General features: G+C 39.6%; 1 protein-coding gene across 8 annotated transcripts in view; it reads right to left on the reverse strand.

Annotated features, from left to right (window-relative positions):
* The window catches only part of PRR16 (proline rich 16), a 144,699-nt gene extending 127,131 nt beyond the window's left edge, over window positions 1-17,568 (reverse strand). For all 8 annotated transcript variants that reach the window (XR_011678806.1, XR_011678805.1, XR_011678800.1 and 5 more), the window contains exon 1: window positions 17,151-17,568. Coding sequence is in view for 1 of the 8 variants with exons in the window: in XM_071424388.1 (XP_071280489.1) it covers window positions 17,151-17,312 (162 nt within the window). In the remaining 7 variants the exon portion in view is untranslated. The remainder of the gene's footprint in view (window positions 1-17,150) is intronic.
* Window positions 17,569-19,555: the final 1,987 nt, after the last annotated feature.

Here is a 19,555-nt window from a genome sequence, read left to right on the forward strand (position 1 = left end):
CCAATACGTAGTAAGTACATCCTTTTTCCAATATGCTTCATTTTTCCAAGGATTTCAATTTAAATTTTAAGAAGCATCTACCCTAGCTCCTCGATGGCTTTGCTTAATTAAAATTACAATAAAAGAATGTAACCAGTCAGTTTTCACAGTACATGCTATAATGAAGCATGAGCAAATTGCACTATTTTTTTAACTTTTCTTCTGAAAGGGACCAAGATCATCCATAAGGAAGGAACAAAATATTCTCTTTGAGTGTCATAGCATGATTGAAGGAGATTATTGATCTAGTTAGCAAGGTAAAACAAGAGCACATTTTATCAAGAACATGATACATTTTTAATGAAAATAGTTTAGATTCTCTTTGATAAATAAGATAAAACAGGATTGAAATTTTAACAAGGAGATTTATATAATTTAGACTATAGAGAAAAAATTATATACCAGTAGGACAAAATGTCGATTGAGTAAAACTATGCAATTCAGATCATTTAAAAGGGATATTTGCAGTTACTTTATTCAACCATAATGGAATATACTGCCATAGCCTGATTAGACTCCTCAGATTCTGAAACACTTTTAAAATAGCTACCTGATGCCTTTGAGACCAGTGAACATTACACGAGCACTACAGGATCCTTCTCTGAAAAAGGTTCTGAGAACACAGAATAATGAAAAGACAATTACAGAATCTCAGAATAGTTTGGGTTGGAAGGGACTTTAAAGGTCATCTAAGTCCACCCCTCCCTCTCATAGGCAAGGCACCTTCCATTACACCAGACTGTTTAAATAGAAAGGTGAAATATCCTCTCAAAAATACAGTCAGCTTTTTGGTGGTACTGTCTCCTCTAATGAGTACTGATTTCAACAGCGCTTCAGCTGAAAACAGCTAACAGACAGAGAAGCTATTACACTTCTTCACAATTCTGTTAGCTAATTTCAGCTAGCTGTAGATTTGTTTTGCATAAACCATCTTGGAAATTGCCATTTTACAGTAGTGTCGTTTCAGTCAGGGATTTGGTTTTAGATGTTGGTTTCCATTATGTATGTTTCAGTTTTCCTGGACTACTTAATTAGTAAAATTTTGCATGTCATTAGTGTCCTTTCTACTGGAGTCTAAACCTTAAATATTGGGGCATAAATTCAGATAAACAAAATTGCCCCTAGAATTTTAACTGGAGCTCTTGACACATGTACTTGTGGTCCAGACTTAGGACTTTCAACTAAGACCAATGTGACTGAACACCAAAAGTTAAGCTGGCCTGAGACTAAAGCAATATCTTTTTGTAAGAGAGCTCTGAATTATTGTTTTGGAAGATACAAAAGCAAAAGAGACTTTAAAAAATACCTAAAAGGTGGCAGGGGGAAGATCCATAGCCAATTCAATAAGTTTCAAAAATATACTGATACTACCCCTGCCTCTGTCACACAGCTTGGTGATACCATAGGCTATAACTGACATCAAAATTGCACCTATCTTGCAGATGTGTGTTTCTTATTTTCTGATCTGTCAATGATAAACCCACTTCAGCTGAAGTAACGAGATCCATATAGTCCTTAATACACAGAAAAATAAGGTGTTTGCTGATTTATATTTGCCACCCTCCAGTCTTATATCTGTGAACTGGAGATAAAACCCCCTCACCTCATGAATGTATTATGAAAACAAATTCATTAAACATTTATGAGAGTTTCCAGCACCACAGTGACATTTTCCACAGAAAACGCCAATAGAGAATTAATTCTTTATTCAGAAAAGCCCTGAATGTCATGCTATCTATAAGGCAGGGCTATTACATCAAATAATTATAGTGGCATAGTATCACACAGCTAATTACTAACACAAACTATCACATAATACATTGAGTAAGGCTTACATAAAACAGCTATGGAAATGCAACTGAAAACTCCATCAAAACTAATTAAGAAACCATTTTTAGAATACATAACCTAAGTTTATGTTGCATCTCCTAGTTTAAAATGCAAATCAAAATAGAGGAAGAGACCAACTCCATCATTTCATACTGCACTGATAGTTGTGTCATGTAGATTGCCATAAGACCACTAGTACACAATGAAACAAGAGAACTGACACTCATGATATGAGTGAAAGACTGAGGCACCTTTTACTAGAGGGTTTCACTCACTTATAGGTCAAGGTCCAAGAAAATCTAGGACATTGGGAGTCTTTTAATTCAGCACTCTGAAGAAAAGGGACTTTAGGACATGAATTCCACTCAAAACTCTCAAACTTCTCTTCCTCCTAGAGGTATCTAACACGCACACCTCTGGTCACAACTTTACTCTCATATTGGTATCTCATTTACAGTCATTTTCCACCCCTCTATGACAACCTTCCCTTATGAAGACCAACTGTACTTGCAAGTTAGGTGCACCACAATATCCTAAGCCCAGTTTATCCTCAACCTACTCCTTTCACTGGAGGTATGCATCTCTCCACCAACTTAGCCTACCATAGTAGCATGGCTTACTCAGGAGAGGAGACAAAAAAGAATCGTGTTACAGCAGCTCAGAGGGAACATTTACATCCCCTGGTCATGTCAGACAGGCTTCTTTGATCAAAAAACTACACTCTAGCAAAGGCTAGACTTCTTTGCTAGAGTACAGAAAGGAAGCAGCAGGGGGTTGGGGGTGGGGGGGAAAGCTTTCAAGCATGAAGATGACAAGCATGATCAAAACCATGACGTTTTCCCAGGCTTATTGCTCTGAAGTAGATCAGCTACTTAGTCTAAAAGAAAGAGGGCTTTTTAAAAAATAATAACAGCATGATACAGAACTCAGCATTGAAAAATTCTGTCTGAACTATTTGACCTTAACAAAATAACTGAAGGTGGTATTTTATAATGGGAAGCGTCTGGCAGCTAGTCTTTCTACATTACAATTGTCCTCAAAGCAAAAAAAAAAATTAACAAAACCAAGTAAACTCCAGAATGGCATTTTTTACATTTGTAAATGTATCCAGCCATTGTGGACAATGCTTCTTTGACATGAACATACAATGTTCTTTAGCAAATTGGTCCTTCTGACACTATTTTACTTCACAGATAGAGTAGGTTTATGCCAACATGCAGAGACAAATTTTCAATGTCACTCCCTCACAGAAGAACACCACTTAAACTGCTGTATTCAACTACTACTACTCTTACTTTTGATGGGGTATGCTGATATAACATTTCCCAGAGCCTGAAATAAAGGCCACAAGACTAGAGAGAGCGGAAATGGGGGAAAAATTATTGGATAGGAAACTCTAGTCCCAACAGGGTGTTGCTCAGTGGCCACGGTTTCACACCAAATGAAACCTAACCCTACAGGAAGACAGGGAACTTCGTGAAAGTTAACTGTCCCCATTAGAGTATCAAGGTGTTGCCACAAAACAAAACAGGACAGGACAGGACACCTAATGTTAGAACAATTACTTTATCTTAGAATAAGGGCAGAATTTACGTCTTGTAAGTAGCATTTACTCTAAGATGGAGGGAGAAAGGAGAGGGAAAATAGAAAAAGGCATTTTGAAATATGATTTTGGAAAATAATCATGGTATGAAAAAACAGAGAAAATTCAGAACCATAATATATGCTTTCTTAATGATGCAAAATGCAAGAGAATGTGACATTTGAATATCCAAAAAACAAAATATTGACAAAAGAATCCCAAAAGAAATAGAAACATAGGCCTATAAATAATAGTAGATGACTACCAATGTGGAAAAAAAGTGAGCATATTCCTTCATGAAAATAAGAGTGGCAATTCATGATTATGGAGACAAGTTTTTACAGGAAGTAGGAAAAAAATAAGAATAGCAAGGATAACAAATAGCAAGGATAAACTTCAGTGAAAACCCTTCTGAGGTTGTAGTCCTGACATTTCAGATTTCATTGCCAGACCATACAGACACTGCTCAGATTCTGCAGACCAGCATGTTTCCTTCACTTTTTCCATGCCTTTTCAACTCATCTCCTTGCAAGCTCAGTTTCTCTAATATATATTGCTGGAACAGTAATTTAACAGCACTACAGGACTGTAGTCATTCTTTCACAAAAATGCTTGGTAATTAGAAGTCTTTGAATCTAGCCCACAGAATCTACTTCATTGTCCAGTAAAGTATTCATTCACTGGTACTGGCACTTCCCAACTTCTAATATGTCCATTAACACCTGCAACATGAGCACTGCTAGAGGCAATATACAAGTATTCCTGAGGTGAAAGCAGACAAATCCTTCTCAATTCCTGCTTCAATAAAAGATTATACACACACAGACCATTTCAGACCCTGTAAAAGAAGTAATCATAGAAACCCTGGCATACAATAACAGTAGAATAACACATTTAGATGGAAATAAATAAACAATTTTAAAGCCTTAAACACAAAGAGGCCTTGCATTTAAAAAATACAGATGTTGACAGAAGCCATTAAATAGCACCGGCTCCATCACTGAGCCCTAGGGAACTCCACTGGTGATGGGCCACCAGTAATTCCATTCACCACCACTCCCTGGGCCCAGCCATCCAGCCAGTTTTTTACCTTTCAATTAGTACACCCACTACACTCCTGGAGAAGCCAGTGTCTCCAGGAAAATGCTGTGGGTGACAGTGTCAAAGGCTTTACTAAGTCTAGGTAGAAGGAGATGCTGAAGAACAGAGATGCTTTTCTATGGCTTTAGAGAACACCCTCTCCTTAATTTTGTCTGCTCTCATCTTCAATGGATAAAAACTCATATTTCTTCATATTGTATAGCAGCAAAATATTCTACCATTTAAGTACACACTGCCTGAAAAGAGAAGTCCAGATGGATTGCTAATCACTTTATAGTTAGTATGTTTTCTAGATATGCAACAAACAGTAGACTTGGGTCATGAAGAAACAGTAATGGAACTCCTTAACCAGACTTTGGATGATGTCATACACTATTTTTATTAATTAGCATATCACAAAAGTTGCAAATGCTCTCAGTATATTTGCTGATGCGGGAGAGCTAATAGACAATACACAAGGCATGAAGTAAGTCTCTCAGATACTTAGATGTGGGATAAAATTCCCTTTGTGCATTATCATAACCACGAGGAGAAACTAAGTATCTTTGTGCTACAGACTGGAAGTCAAGAAATCATAGAGTTCTTTGCCGAGGGTTCATCATGGAATGGCTGCCAGAGGGCAATTTCTCACCAAATAGAAGTGAAATGTCAGAATCTAGCAAAATACAGTTCCAGCAAAGTTCTGATTCGATCACACCTATAGTATTGTACACATTCCTCTGAAGAACAACTCAAGCAAAACAGACCTAGAAAAGCTCTTTTTCATCAAATATGGAAAGAATCTACCAGAGAAATTAAAAAAAAAATTATTTACTAAGGCACCAACATACATGAACAACTACATGAAGAAATATTCAAGAGCTACCAGAGCTGAGTGGCAACATTAGCAAAAAGAAACTGCAACAATCTCGGTATTGTTATTTATTTGTCATTATTTATTTGTTTATCCAATGGAATTACTGGCCTAGATTAAAGAGTTTCACAAAAACATAGTACTAAACTTCCTGTCTGCATTAAATGGCAATCTGCAGTAAGAAGCATGTGAAGTCTCATAAAATACCTCCTCCATTGGAAGAAAACCCTAAAGACATATACACCTGCTAGAGCACTAACCAGGAGAAAGCAAAATGCTGATATTGCATCTCCTAGCCACACAGGTTACCAGTTTAATACTACACTCTTCAGGGAAGAATTCTATAGAAATGTTGCATGCCTATGGTTGCTGCACCAAAAGCAAGGAAAAAATTTAATCTGTTCAAAAATAGACATTTAATATTATAAAATCCACTTGATCAAGACTTAATTGCAATGTATCAGCATTTATGTAACAGATACCTTTGTTTCACTGTGTATGAGGAATCATGCATTTAAGGAAGACATATATCTGTAATTCAGAATGACAAAAATGATGCCTCATTCTTGATTAGTAAATTAAACTGAGAAATAATAGATGAACATGGCAGAAGTACTCTGCCTGTACAAAACAAGCTGTTATTAAATGAAAACTTTATTTTTAGAAAATTAAGGATCAACAATGTTCCAAATTCCCTCTGGCCTTGCCACTCTTCCAAAAGATTGTGATAAAAAAACCAAAAGCCATTTAAAAAGCTGTCACACAACACCAGGGCATCACTCCTAAAACATAAGATGTCACTGTCAAAAGCTGTGAAATCTAAACAAAAGCCCATTACACATTTAGCAAATTATTCACAAGACCTACGAGATTTTCCTTTCTTCATAACAGATTATTATTAACTACATTTGACTCCATAATACAAAGCATCACATCAACCTTACTTACATTTTCCCAAAGAATGAATAAATCCAGAAGTTTATTCATTAATTTTTTATCTTAGTACCCTGTTTTATGCCCCTGATTGACTAATTTCTGCTGAACATACAAATTCAGAAACAGTTTTTATTCTAAGCCGGAAAAAACTTTTAGTGGACTACCAGATTATGGGAAAAATAACTAGGTAAGTTAAATATTCTGTTGAAATTATCATAAAGTAGCTTCTGTTCCTAAGATGATGTACATTGAATAAACTCTGACTTTGATAGAGCTGATATAATTTTTTCTCATTCGTTAGAAACTTGAAGTAGATATTCATGATGCCTGCCAAGTGCTCATCTCCTAGAAATAGTACACAGCTGTCATTCATTGAAATACAGTCTGTTTTCTTCCACAAGGCTCATACCTCTCGTACTTGCAATCTTGCCATAAACACTCAGAAAAGATTCATTATTGAACAGAAAGTTTCAAAACTACCTTTAAGAACTTTTAAAATGTAGAAGATATTTTTAGATTTTTTTAAACAGCATCTCCGTAAGTTACCTGATATTAAATGTAAAATTTCTATGTATGTATAGCTTTAATCAATCTTAGACTACAATTCTTTTGTATGACATGAATTTCAGGCTTAAATAAAAGAATGAGAACTTTATCATTGTAATTGTAGCACACTATTGTCTATACGAATACGGGGGTTCTGATTTCTCCTACAATTAGATATGTGACTCCAAAACACCAACTTTGCACACAAACATATACATCAAGTGTCTGGAATGACTGGCACTGCTTAAGGACAACAGCCAATCTAATACAAGATGGCACAGCTCTATCAAAATCAAAGCTGTATCACATCAGAGAACATTCTGCTTGCTAAGATTTAAGGAATTTAAACAAAATAAATAAGTGTTTGGATATGACTTAAGTCCTTACAATTCAAGCATTCTTTTTTACTATATTTTTCTTTAGTAGACATAATCAAATAATCACCAACTGAAAAACAAGCACATGCAAATCAGTTGTCAACAGGGAACAAGAAATACTAACAACCATAATCTCCTCCCTCTTTTGCTTGAGCAGGAAGATCACAGACTAGTCAAAAACCAGTTTTCTCTAAGTCTTTCAGGTTCATCCCACCACCTGTATTTTGATTTCAAGGAACAGAAAGTTATTACTTCAGCAGAGATAGATATAGTTGTATAGTGTTCCAGTCTTAATAAGTTATCTAAATAGTGTGTTCATACACAGGTTATTTCTTTATCCAAATGCCATAGTTTTACTGAACCTTAAAACATGCCATAAAATTACCTATAAGCATTGAAAGCCAAATAATTCTAGACTGGACCACCCTAGATATCACAGATAAAACTTCTTAGCACTAGCAGAGACCATCTGCTATGATGAACTTACCTCATTCAAAGTGTTTCTGCAATTGTCAGCAAAAACGTGCAAAGAATAAAGTACACTTTAACTGGTAACTGAAAATCATTTTTTAAGAGAACAGATATGTAGTATTTTGAGAAAAGATCAAGCAAACTTTAGAAAACAACGTTAAATAATCTATCATGGTTGGCTTTTTCTGCTGTAATAACAGTTAACTTGAATACAAAAAAAACAACTTTCACTTTCTGTAACATTAGATTAGAAACTGAACTAAAAACAATTACTAACAATGAGACTACACATAAGAATCTCCTAGCAGCACACAGAAGATGCGAGAGGAGAACAAATTAGATTTTAAGATAAATGTCAGAGTCACCTGAAAATGTTAGGACTATCTTGAAGTTCTGATATTGACTTTCGTGCATCAACTTTCAAGAGTGGAGAGACAAGCACTCTAAAGTTTAGGAAAACAGATGACGTCTGACAGCTCCTAGCAATGAGGTAAATAAAGTTACACTAACACCTGAACCTGTTAGGAGGGAGAAAGAGGAAAAGGGCTAGGAAAAGAAAACAAAGAGCCTCAGAGGAATGGAAGGATTATTAAGAGATTAGTAGAGTGAAAATGAAAGTGAAAATTAAGCAGACAGGCAAAATTAATCTGAATTGTTCACAAACTTGAAATGTTGCATTTGCCTGGACAATTTCTTTTGAAGGTGAGGAAAAGCATATATCAGTTTAGTGTAGAGATGTTATGAGAGCAGTAGCATTCCTATAAAAGCAGAAGGGGCTGCAGCCTTTCCTTCCAACCATTACTGCCTAACATGACATGGAGGCTCCAGTGACTGCACCCTCAAACACCAGCTCTGAGCCCTTGATGTACGCATCTGTTATATTCATACAGGGAGCTATGCTACAAATCTGCTGTTTATTATTCTGTCTGATTTTAATAAAATCTGTCTTTGGATCACAGGCAGTAAGAAGTACACAACCACTTATTACTGCAATTTTGATGAAAAAGTACACTATATATTCTTCTGCTAATTTTAAAATTTCAGCTAAAGAAATGTTTATTGACAGAAGCAAATGTTTGTGGCCTAGCATTTTCACTAAATATGTATACCTGATTTTTTGAATCTAAATCGGAAATATTGTGTGCAGGTCCGGGCTCTCAAGCACAAGACAGATCTGAACACACTGGAGCTAGTCCAGAAAAGGGGTTGGAAGGGGCTGAAGCATATATTACATACTTGATTAGGAGTAAAGGAGCACAACAAGGGGCACAATTACAAATACAGGAAATTCAGCCTAAACACAAGACCAAAAAAAGGGTGATTCAACACTGAAATAGGCAGTCCAAAATGGTTGTGGAGTCACCATCCTTGAAGATATTCAAGAACAATATCCTAAGCAGCCTGCTCTAGTTGACTCTTGCATGGATAATTTGGGCAATTTCTAGATGACTTTCTGAATCTCAACCAGTCTGTAGTTCTGTATTAAGAAATCAAATATCTGTTCAACTCTGTGTCCAGTAACTACTGAACTTTTAGTCATTTATTTAGCTGAAAATCCCAATGAAAAAGCATTCAAAGAATGAACTACATTTTTTTTTATTACATTGCCGTAAAGAAAAAACATACTGACCTTGATGCTTCATATTTTCACATATAATTTTATACAGAAAGGACACTGTTACATAGCTATGAACCAAGAAATTATAATGGAGAAGCAAGTCCAAACAATTTCTTAATACTTTCACTTTGTTAAGTTGATAGATTCTACTTCTTTTAGGCAACATAAGCTGCCTGCTTTAATACAGTGACATTTCTAGTAAAGTATGAAATGTTAGTAGATACCAAAATTTTGGTACACTTTTCTCATGTTTTGCAGCTGAATGAAAAGCTTAAATCAAGTTTTTCATATTGCATTGAAGTCTAAGAACCTGCTGCAGCTCTCCTCACCTAATAAACTTAATAAATACATAATAAACTTCTCACACTCTTTTCCTAGGTATTGAGTTTTATCCTCTTCTCCTACCTACAAGGCAAATGATTGCACTGGAAGTAAGGATATCTTACCCTGATTCTATCTGGAAACTCTTCAGTCAAAGAACTGAAGTCACAGACCATAACAAACAGAAGAACATAATACCACCATGGGTCCAACACTGGAATAATGACTGTGGATTTATCAAAAAAAGTAAGGGGAAAAAATTAAAAGCGTTTTAAAATTACAGGATTTTTCACATTACTGAGAAATAATCTTCAATGAAATCTGGAAATGATTCAACATCAGTGCTCTCAGTCTTCATAATGCAATGTGGCATATGCTGCATGAAACAACGGATGTGTTTGTTAACCTTTAAAGAAGCATGAACACACTACAGTTTTTGCAGAAGAAACAACTGATGGTACTACTGCTGTTCAGAGGCAATTGCTCCTCACTGCCTCACATCAGCTGTACTGCAACAATTCCAAACTAAGCCTGAACGGCAGCAGCTCAGCCACCAAGCCCTGTCACACCACTCATCCAACACACACACCCTGACAGAGGGAAGCTGTAGTGAGAGATCTGCTGGAGGATTTTCTCAGCCTTTCGACAGGGTCTGCTTTTCTTCTTCCCCGCACAGTAATAAATGGCATTTTGAAGCACTGCAGGTCACAGCACCAAGAATGACCAGTCAATTTTGTGTAGAGACGGACAGGAGCTGTAATTAGGAGGTACGTATTGGCTGTAGCCCTTTATCACATATTCATACCTAAATAAGAGGTAGCATTTTACTCATCAAGAAAACAATGTACATTAACTGCAATTTGCTGCTTCTATTAAAAACAAACAAGAAACCAGCAAACAAAAAGTCCAACTACTACTAAAGAAAAATAAAGCCCTATCTACCTATCGGTAACTAGGCTAACAGTAATCTGCACGGCTGTCAGGCACAGGCTATGTGGGAAAGAAAGCAATCCATTTGCAAATTAGACCCCTTTACTCTCTCTGCCTCACACCAGCAACCTCTGCTGAAGCAGGAAAAAGAAAAGGGAGAAACCTGCACAAGATACACATAACCCTGTGAGGTTACTGAACATTTAGTTTTTTTCACCAGCCTTTCAAAGAACAATTGTAACATTAAGAGAAGACTATGAGCCATCAATATTTTGCAACTCTGAAAGGAAGCAAAATTGGAAGAGAATAGTGATGCTCATTCACAAAGGTATTGTGAAACAGGCACTCTGGGAAACCACTCTAAACTCAGGGACAACATCTGCACCTCTCCCACAGTTCTCCCAAGAGCAGTACTAATTAGTTGTACACAACACATGTGTACAACATATGCAGTAATTTGGCTGGAATTTTTTTACTGGAAGTAGGAGGGGTATTCCAGAACTTTGTCCAAGGTGAGTAATGCAAACAGAAACATTGTACCACTGCCAGAAGAAAACATCGAAAATCTTCAAAGCGTCAATGATCCTGTTCAACCAAGTCATTGATGTTGCATAATGCACTCGTACACATGTGTAGCAGCAACTAAACTCTCTAAATTTTGAAGTTTAAATACAAATTATGCAACCCAAAATTAATTTTCATCACTTAGTTTTCTTCCTTCCAAAGTCAATGGAAAAAACTCGACTGCAACAGATTGAAGTTTGTGCCTCACTGTTTCTGTTTCCTCTATCACAGTCAGCAGTGCACGGACTGTGTGAAATTCAAAGTTTACAAAAATATACATATTTCCACTGTGGTACTGTTTTTATTTGAAAACTGCATTTATATATGCTCTATTTATCTCCTGACTGCACAATACACATTGCTATCGAGAGTTCAGTATTACATATAAGGAATGAAGTAGCTAACATGAGTTTAAACATAAAATAGGTAGCACAAATTAGCAGCGTGTTTCCCTCTGTCAAGTATCTTAATATCAATAAGCAATTCTGTATAGGTATTCTTTTCATGGGGTTACACAATACAATTACTGACTCTTGGTAAACATGGCTACAAATCAAGATGTGGAGCAACCTCGCCCTGCCATGCATCAGTATATAAATGTTTCTGACCACCTCAACACATGGCGTTTTTCAAGGTTCACAGTTACCATTTAGCTCTATTAGTTTAATTGACACTACTAGCATAAGAGTTTTATCTTAGTTCATTGCAGGTTTTATTGTCTACAACTGTATAAATTCTTCACAGACCACAAGAAATAAATGGAAAGAAAAAATACAATACAGTTATCTGCAATGACTTTTTATGGCCCTCTTTGGACCCCTGGGCAGATCACAATAAAGTTGCTGTGCAGTGCTTCTCTTACACAATGAATCATATTCTGCAGTCAAACATCCAGGTATAGTACATGATTGTATCAGGCACAAATGAGTAAGTGCAATAATAAAGAAGAAAAAAAAACCTGATAATCTTGGAGAGATTAGTAAATTTTGGAATGCTAATTTATTTAGCCTTTATTCATGCAACACCTTGATCCTGGTACATGAACTGGATCCCAATCCCAGCCACAGCAAAAAAATTTACAAAAAAGCTTCAGTCCCTCACACACCTTACTGACCAGGATCTGCATATGCAGCCAGTGCATGCATGGAAAAAAAGACTCCAGAAGGAACACTGTTAAGAGGGCCTGCATCCCTCATCCAGGTACAAGTAGGTCATCTGCATTTAACTGGATTTCTAATGGTAGGAACACATAGGCAAAAGAAGCTCCAACTGCCACTACCTAGCAAAAAAGAGTGGCAGGTCCTTGACACCTGGACAGAATCCGAAGAGGCAAGAAGCAGGAGAAGAAGGAATGGATTAAAATGTTTTGCCATTTTTCTACCTATCCTTAGTTTTCTATATAGTATTTCCTGTACCTATGCTGTAATAACTCCCCACCTCATCTTCATGCAGCAATGTGAACCCAAAACACTTTTATTTTGGCGCCTTCACTGCCTGCACATCAGAGATACTCATACGTGATTGAGTATTGCTGCTCCAGTCCTGTTGGTGGGCCTGACACCTCCTAGTTTCTGGTTTAACAGGGCAAGAACTTGAAGTACCTTCTGCCATCTGGACAGTTACCAGAACACAAAACCAGAAATAGAATGGAAAAAACTGGCGGCTGAAATTGTAGTACACTTCTGCAGTCCTGATCCAGAAATTAAAACCACAGAACACATGACCACCCTTCACTTAAGAGAGTGATGAGTGGCCTGCTTATGGAATCAGGTCGTTTATCCTGTAACAAACTTTGTCATGGTGTTTTGGGGGAGGGGGTTGATATCTGCTAGTCTCATCATCACTTAGAAAATATTTATTTATTAAGTAATGCTGAAATTATATATATCTTTACAGAAAATAAACACATCAGTTATATGACAGAAGATAATGTACTCATTCTGTCAGCAAGACATTTTCACAGGATTCAAAGCAGAGGAGGTAGATTCAAATGACTGGAAATTCACTGATGTACTTGCAATGCCTGTGAGGGCTTCTGTTTCCCCTGCACCTCCATTTTGGAGTATTCTAAACACTGGCAATAGCTACACAGCTGCTTCCTTTCGATAAAAGGTTGGAGCATATTTAGCCAATTAAAAGCTATGCAAATGCCTCACACATAACTTCCAGGAATTTGTTCTGCAAGATGAATTTTTATTATTACAAAAAGTATTTATCAAATTATTTAGTTAAGTATTTCCTTCATGAAAACAAGCACAAGACCACAGAAATGTGTAACATTACCATAAAATGTGAATGCAAGGAAGGTTTAAAAAATATATTATCATTATAAGGTTATATAAATCTCTGTGCCATGCTGTCCACAGGTGTACATGTATATCCCCTACAATCCCTTCCAAAGTAATCAGAGGGCTATATAATGCATTCTACAATAGTTTAATTAGCACACATCTTTTGTTTTCCGATAGTACATTACTTAGGTACCAGAGAGATAAGTATCAGTTCCAAAAAAAGACTTAATAATAACCATTTTTGTATACAAACTCCAGTGAAAAAGGTCTTTCATTCAATCCTCTGGAGGACAACCGAAGCTTAAGGCTCCACCAACTTAATTTTGAAATAGTCTGGACTAAAGGAATAGCAAGTGTTACTCAATCCTCCAGCACCCTTTTGATTTTTCTTTGGAATATTCATTAAATAACAGCAACTTAAACCATTTCAAATCCATTTTTCAATGCAAAACCACATCCCGTTGCTGCCACACACCCACACAAGGAGACAAAAGGGTCCATCCAAGCCTCTCCTAAATTAACAGCACTCTAGAGAAGGCTAGCCATACACCATCTCAGACTCTGGACTCAGCACTGCTCCCTCCTTCCATGCCTCCGAGTCACCCCCCTGGTCCATCCTAAATCTTCTGTGGTTACCTTAGCCTAATCAGACCAGAACAATAAATAAGGGGGAGAGAGGGAGGGAAGAAAGGGATGTTTCACTTCTGAGACACAGTAATTCTTAAAATGTATTTTTTTTTAATCTGCATGATTTAGTCACATGCTTCTAGAGAATATTTATAAACTTCATGGTTTGCCCACTTGGGTTTAACGTGCCATCCTCTACTCACTCCTCAATCTCCTCTTTTTAAAAACATAAAAAAATGTTAAAGAACCAATCAGAAAAAGGTTCAGAACAAAGGGCAGATGCAAATATATTAATGTAAGTGAAGCATAACAAGCTAAATGCAGTAAAACATAAATGCTGTATAGCCATGCTACTTACTGCTAGAGAGCAGTTCATTTGGAAGCAACAAAATGGTGTTTCATTTTGACAGTACTTTGACCATGAATCTTAAAAAAGAAGACTGAAAGGTAGCCATGAAGTCTATCATAATAACTTAAGTGCTCCATTAAGAATAATCATAATTTATATTTAAGGGTAACAAATACGTAGGCATGAAAAGAAAAGAATGTGTTTTAAAAATTATGTAAATTATGTAAACAAAAAAAAGTTACAGTACCATTGTATTTTCTACACCACAACTGAATAAATATTACTGGAACTACACAAAAAAGGGCTAAAAAACTTTCATGCCCTCCCACTGTAGCAGAATTGAAAACTTTTTAAATAGTAATAAAAAAATTGAAATGCTGTTTCCAGTATACAATATCACTCATTTAAAAAAAAAAAAATGTAACAGAAAAGGTTGCAGCTCAACAGCTGGGCTGCAGCAAACAGCCTGGGAAAAAAAAAAAAAAAGGCAGCAACAATATTTCCAGAAATACAGAATTTGCAGTGAAAGTGGAAAGTGTGAACTTACATCCTCTATTTCATCATCTTGACTGGTGCTACAGTAGGGAACCTAAATGAAGCACAGTCATATTTCTATGTGTAATACACCAAAACTGACTATAGACTAACTTCCTGTAAGCTTCAACAAAGAGCCTATCATTCCTTCCTAACACCTACAAACCACCTGAGAAAAAGACTGGTTATCAGCTTATAATATCACAAATTAACTCACTTTTACATAAAAAGTATACAACGCAGTTATGTCAAGAGTTTTTGTGCAGATTTAGCCCATCTTATAAAGGCAGACAAACTAAAGGCACTCAGATGGCAAACTTTTGCAGACTTTCCAAAATAAATGTTACACAAAAGTAGCAGATGTATATGTATGCGACTCATAGTGGTTGGAGTATCAGAGCTACTATCTTTGTACGACATGTTTGGTGAAAAGCATTACTAAAAACCTCATGTGTAGTCAGAAACAAGATTTAACTACCCTTTCTATAAAAACACCTTCATTTTCTCAAAACAGATGCTATTGGCAATCCTTGCACCCTTCAACAGGTACACAGTACTTAAGAGAGTTACAGCTCCATTTCTCTACAAGTTTCCCTATCAAGCAGAGGTAAATCTGGTTCTCTTTTACAGACTCAGTCAACCAGAACAGACAAGTTTGCTTAGATAAAATATGCCACAGTAAATGATGATATATGATCTCCACTTACAGAGATCCTGTTTGCTCACTAAAAGAAAGCTAGGACTGACTACGTGCAGGGACCGATTTACATTCATGGGACAGAACACATTACATCCTTTCCAGGTCCTGAAAATGTGCTTCTGCAGCAACAGAAGCCAGTTTACGCTATCGGTCTTAGAAACGTTTAAAGAGCTGCTCTATAAATATTGTTTATTTCTATTTCAAAATACCTCAAAAAATTACAAAGCATGGACAGCTGAACATTAAGAAAAAGAACAATTATAGATATATTAAAAAGAAAAAAGGAGGAACCTGGAATTGTGAATGAAAAAAGAGCCTAACAGCTGTGATTAGTGAGCTGTGTGTTTATACATCTTCCAACATTATACAGAGCACTGGGTGAATTTCAGACAGCCTCAGATGGCAAAGGACTATTGAAAGAAACTTGTTGACAATGTTGTTAAAATAGAAAAATATATGATGGCAAAAAACTGAAGCCTATTACAAATGTCAAATATAGGATTATAAAGCAATACACAGAGATTCTAGACTTGAATCTCGGTGCATAATCCAACCATCTGTCGACCAGTTGTGTAGCAAAATCAAGATAAAGAGGAAATCTCCAAAAGGACAGCCAAATTCTTTTCCTTCAGCTACTGCATTTCCCTGCTCACGAACATGCCCGCGGTAATCGCGCTCTGCTTGCAGATTAACCTAGAGGAGATGACACCCGCCACCAGCAAAAAAGAGATTGCGAAGGCAATCTTGCCAGATAGGGCCGATAAGCAGGGCGCTGAGCTCCCGGTGAAGCAGGCTGCAGCGGCTGAAGCAGCCTCCGCCGCCGGTGCCGCCGCGCCTAGGGCGGCGGGTGCGGGGTCCGGGGCGCCTCAGCGCTCACCGCCGGGCAGGTGCGAGCGGGGCTGGGGCTGGGGCTGGGGCTGCTGCTGCTGCTGCTCGGGGCCAGCACGCCGCTGCACCGCGCAGCCCAAAACTTAAACTCGCTGGAGCGGCAGCGGGGTCGTTCGTGACTTCTCTCCCAGCCCCGGGACGCCAGCGCGGCTCAGCCCGGAATCGGGCACTGCTGCGGGTCCCGCAGCTCCCCTGAACACCCTCGTCCAACAGCGACCTGTCAGGAGAGGCTCCCCCCGGGAAAAATAAAAACTCTGAGGGGTGCCCTGAGGTGGGAAGTCCCCGAGTAGAGCCGTCTCACAGTCGCGGGGAGCGGTCCCGGGGCGCACGGCACCCGGGGCGCGGGGCTCCAGCCCGCTCCGGGACGGCGGGCAGCGCAGCCATGCCCAGCCGCCCGCCCCGGGGCACGGCCGGGAGCTGCCCCGTGCCCGACCTGGACACCAGTTGCTCGACCCGCGGTGAAGAAGCTGTAAAAGGAGCCTGGGGGCGGCAGCAGAGCTCCGGGGGAAGCCGGACCCCGGCCTGCGGGCGGTGGGGCGCTTGCCCCATACGGGGCAGACAGGGGATCCGACCGCGCAGCCCTTCGTTCTCACCTCCTTAAGTTCCTTGGCGACATCTTTCAGGTCCCCCAGGACTAATTCCAAATCCTCCACGATGATCTTGATCTGCTCCTTTACCTTGGTTTTGGAGGCTGCCGGCGGCCCCTCGGACGGCGAGGAGGAGGAGGATGCGGTCCCCTTGGACTGGGCGGACATCCTTCGGGGCAGCCCGGCGCGGCCAGCGGGGCACGTAGGTCAGGCGAGCGCGGCGGCCGCCGGCCGCCCGGCCCCGTCCCTCCAGCTCCCGGAGCTGCCGCAGCCGCTGCCGCCACCGCCGCCTGCCCGCCCGCGCATCCCGCGCCGGGGGCGCCGAGCCGCGCCGCGCTCCGCCGGGCGGCCGCGCTGTGCAGCTGCCATCGGCTCCCGGAGCGGCGCGGGGGCCCGGCTGCAGCCCGCCCTGCGCCGCGCCTGCGCCTCGCCCCGCCCGCGCCGCCGCCCGCGCCCGGCCCGCCCCGGCCCGGCCCGGCCCGGCCCGGCCCGGCCCCGGCTCCGGGCGACAGCGGGGCCGGGGGAGGAGCGCCCACCGCCCGCGCTGCTGGGGGCGGCGGAGGCCCGGCGGCTTGCTCGGAAGAGATGCTCTCCCCTCTCCTCGGCGCCCGAAGGCCCGTGGGGGCGAGAGCATCGTGCTGTATCTCCCAGAGGGTGCCCGGCGCTGCCTCTCCCCGGAGCCCCCCGCCGCTGTCCGCGGGAGCGGGACGGGTCGCACCGGGTCTGACGGGGAAAAGGTCAAAACCCGCCAAAACAGCCCCCAAAAAGGAAACACTTTTCGTAGCTGGCTCATTGAAGAAGACAGCAGCAGTGCCTGTTTCTGCTGATAAAAGTCATTATTGGAGGGGTGGCACTCACACCCCTGTGCTGTTAAGCGACCGATTTGGCGCGTCTGGAGCGTACATGGCTCGGTTTGGACTAAGGAATGAGCTATGGAAGGACAGTGTTGTGTAAATGTCACCAAATCAGTAAAAGGCACTTTTATGTCCCTACTCACCTGTATTAACTGTGCTGCAGAAACACAATGATCAGTACACCCTGTTCTGGTTGGGAAGTAAAGGTTGTGTATCACGCTATATAGAAATAAATGAGGCACATGTGCCAGAGTATCTTTCACGAATATTCTATGAGGCTCTTTCTCTGAAGTACTGGCCAGTGCCGCTTTTGAACACATCCTTCCCCTACCACTCTTCAGAAATGGATCTGTGAAGCAAAATGAAGAGATTGTAAGATATAACTAACCTCTGGTGGTTTTCCATTTTACTGCAAAAGAAGCTAAAAGGAGTTGGTTTAGGTATTTCTATTTTCCACTAGCTATGAACAGCAAGAAGAGGGCATGCAGCCAAGTCCTGATTTGAACACCACCCTGCATGGCTGCAGCTGACTTTGATGTTGTAAATGTTTCTAAGAGTTTTGGCAGCCTGAGATGTTTTAACCTAGCTAAAGCAGGACAGGAAAAGCAACCTTGCCCAGAGCAGTGTGTCTGCACGTGGTAAAAATCCCACTTGGTGATGCACAGTTTGTCTCTGGGAAGATTGTGGGACTGGGATATGAATAGAGAGGGCCTGACAGCACCTGTTACTGCCTAGGATAAAGTGTAATTATCTTTCCACATTTTGCCACTATAAAATTTGTGATATTTGGCTGAAATTATGAATGTTAGTGGGAATGGAGTTTAATTTTTTCCCCAAAGATGTTTCAAACAATTTCAAGGAGGTCATGTTGAAGAAGAGCCCCTGTCTTTCCTCTCAACTTTTCTCAAGTCAAATGAGAGATTTCTTTTTCATCTCACCAAGTGAAAGCTCTTCCAACACTGACTTTCAAAATCATTCCCTCTGGTTATTTTTACTTAACTGTTTCTATATGAGCAACAACATCATATGATTTTTGAAGCTGGCTAAGTCAGAATTTCCAAACTGCAGTCACCACTAAATTAGAAAGAAAGCAACCCACAAGTTGTTGAATAAGATTTAATTAATGTGTTTGAATATTATTCCTCAGGGGTAGTGTATGAACAGAAAAAAATAAAACATTTATGAAAATGTCTATCAGTGGAATTATCTATGCAGAAACCAGCACACATCCAGTTTATAATTAGAGAAAAAAGCCTATTTTGTGACAGAAGTTAAGGTTGCTGTATGACAGTATACCTGGCTACACACAACATGGCTTAAATAGATAAGGGGCAGTTTTCTTACTGTACAAATAATTATCATTGTCACAAAATTGCTACCAGATTTGCTACAGACACAGTAATTTGAACATTTTATAGATCATCTCTGTATAAAGTGTTGCCATGTCTCACTGCTAAATATTTTTAATTTTAAGAAGAAATAATTGATTCCTGTTCTATATCATCAGTTAGTTTTAAGTCATGACAAGACTTTACCCGTAATCCTGTGGTTATCCAA

Source organism: Agelaius tricolor, unplaced genomic scaffold (genome assembly GCF_023055355.1).
Source record: "Agelaius tricolor isolate 1412-34295 unplaced genomic scaffold, bAgeTri1.0.p SCAF_4, whole genome shotgun sequence".
Classification (NCBI taxonomy): domain Eukaryota; kingdom Metazoa; phylum Chordata; class Aves; order Passeriformes; family Icteridae; genus Agelaius; species Agelaius tricolor.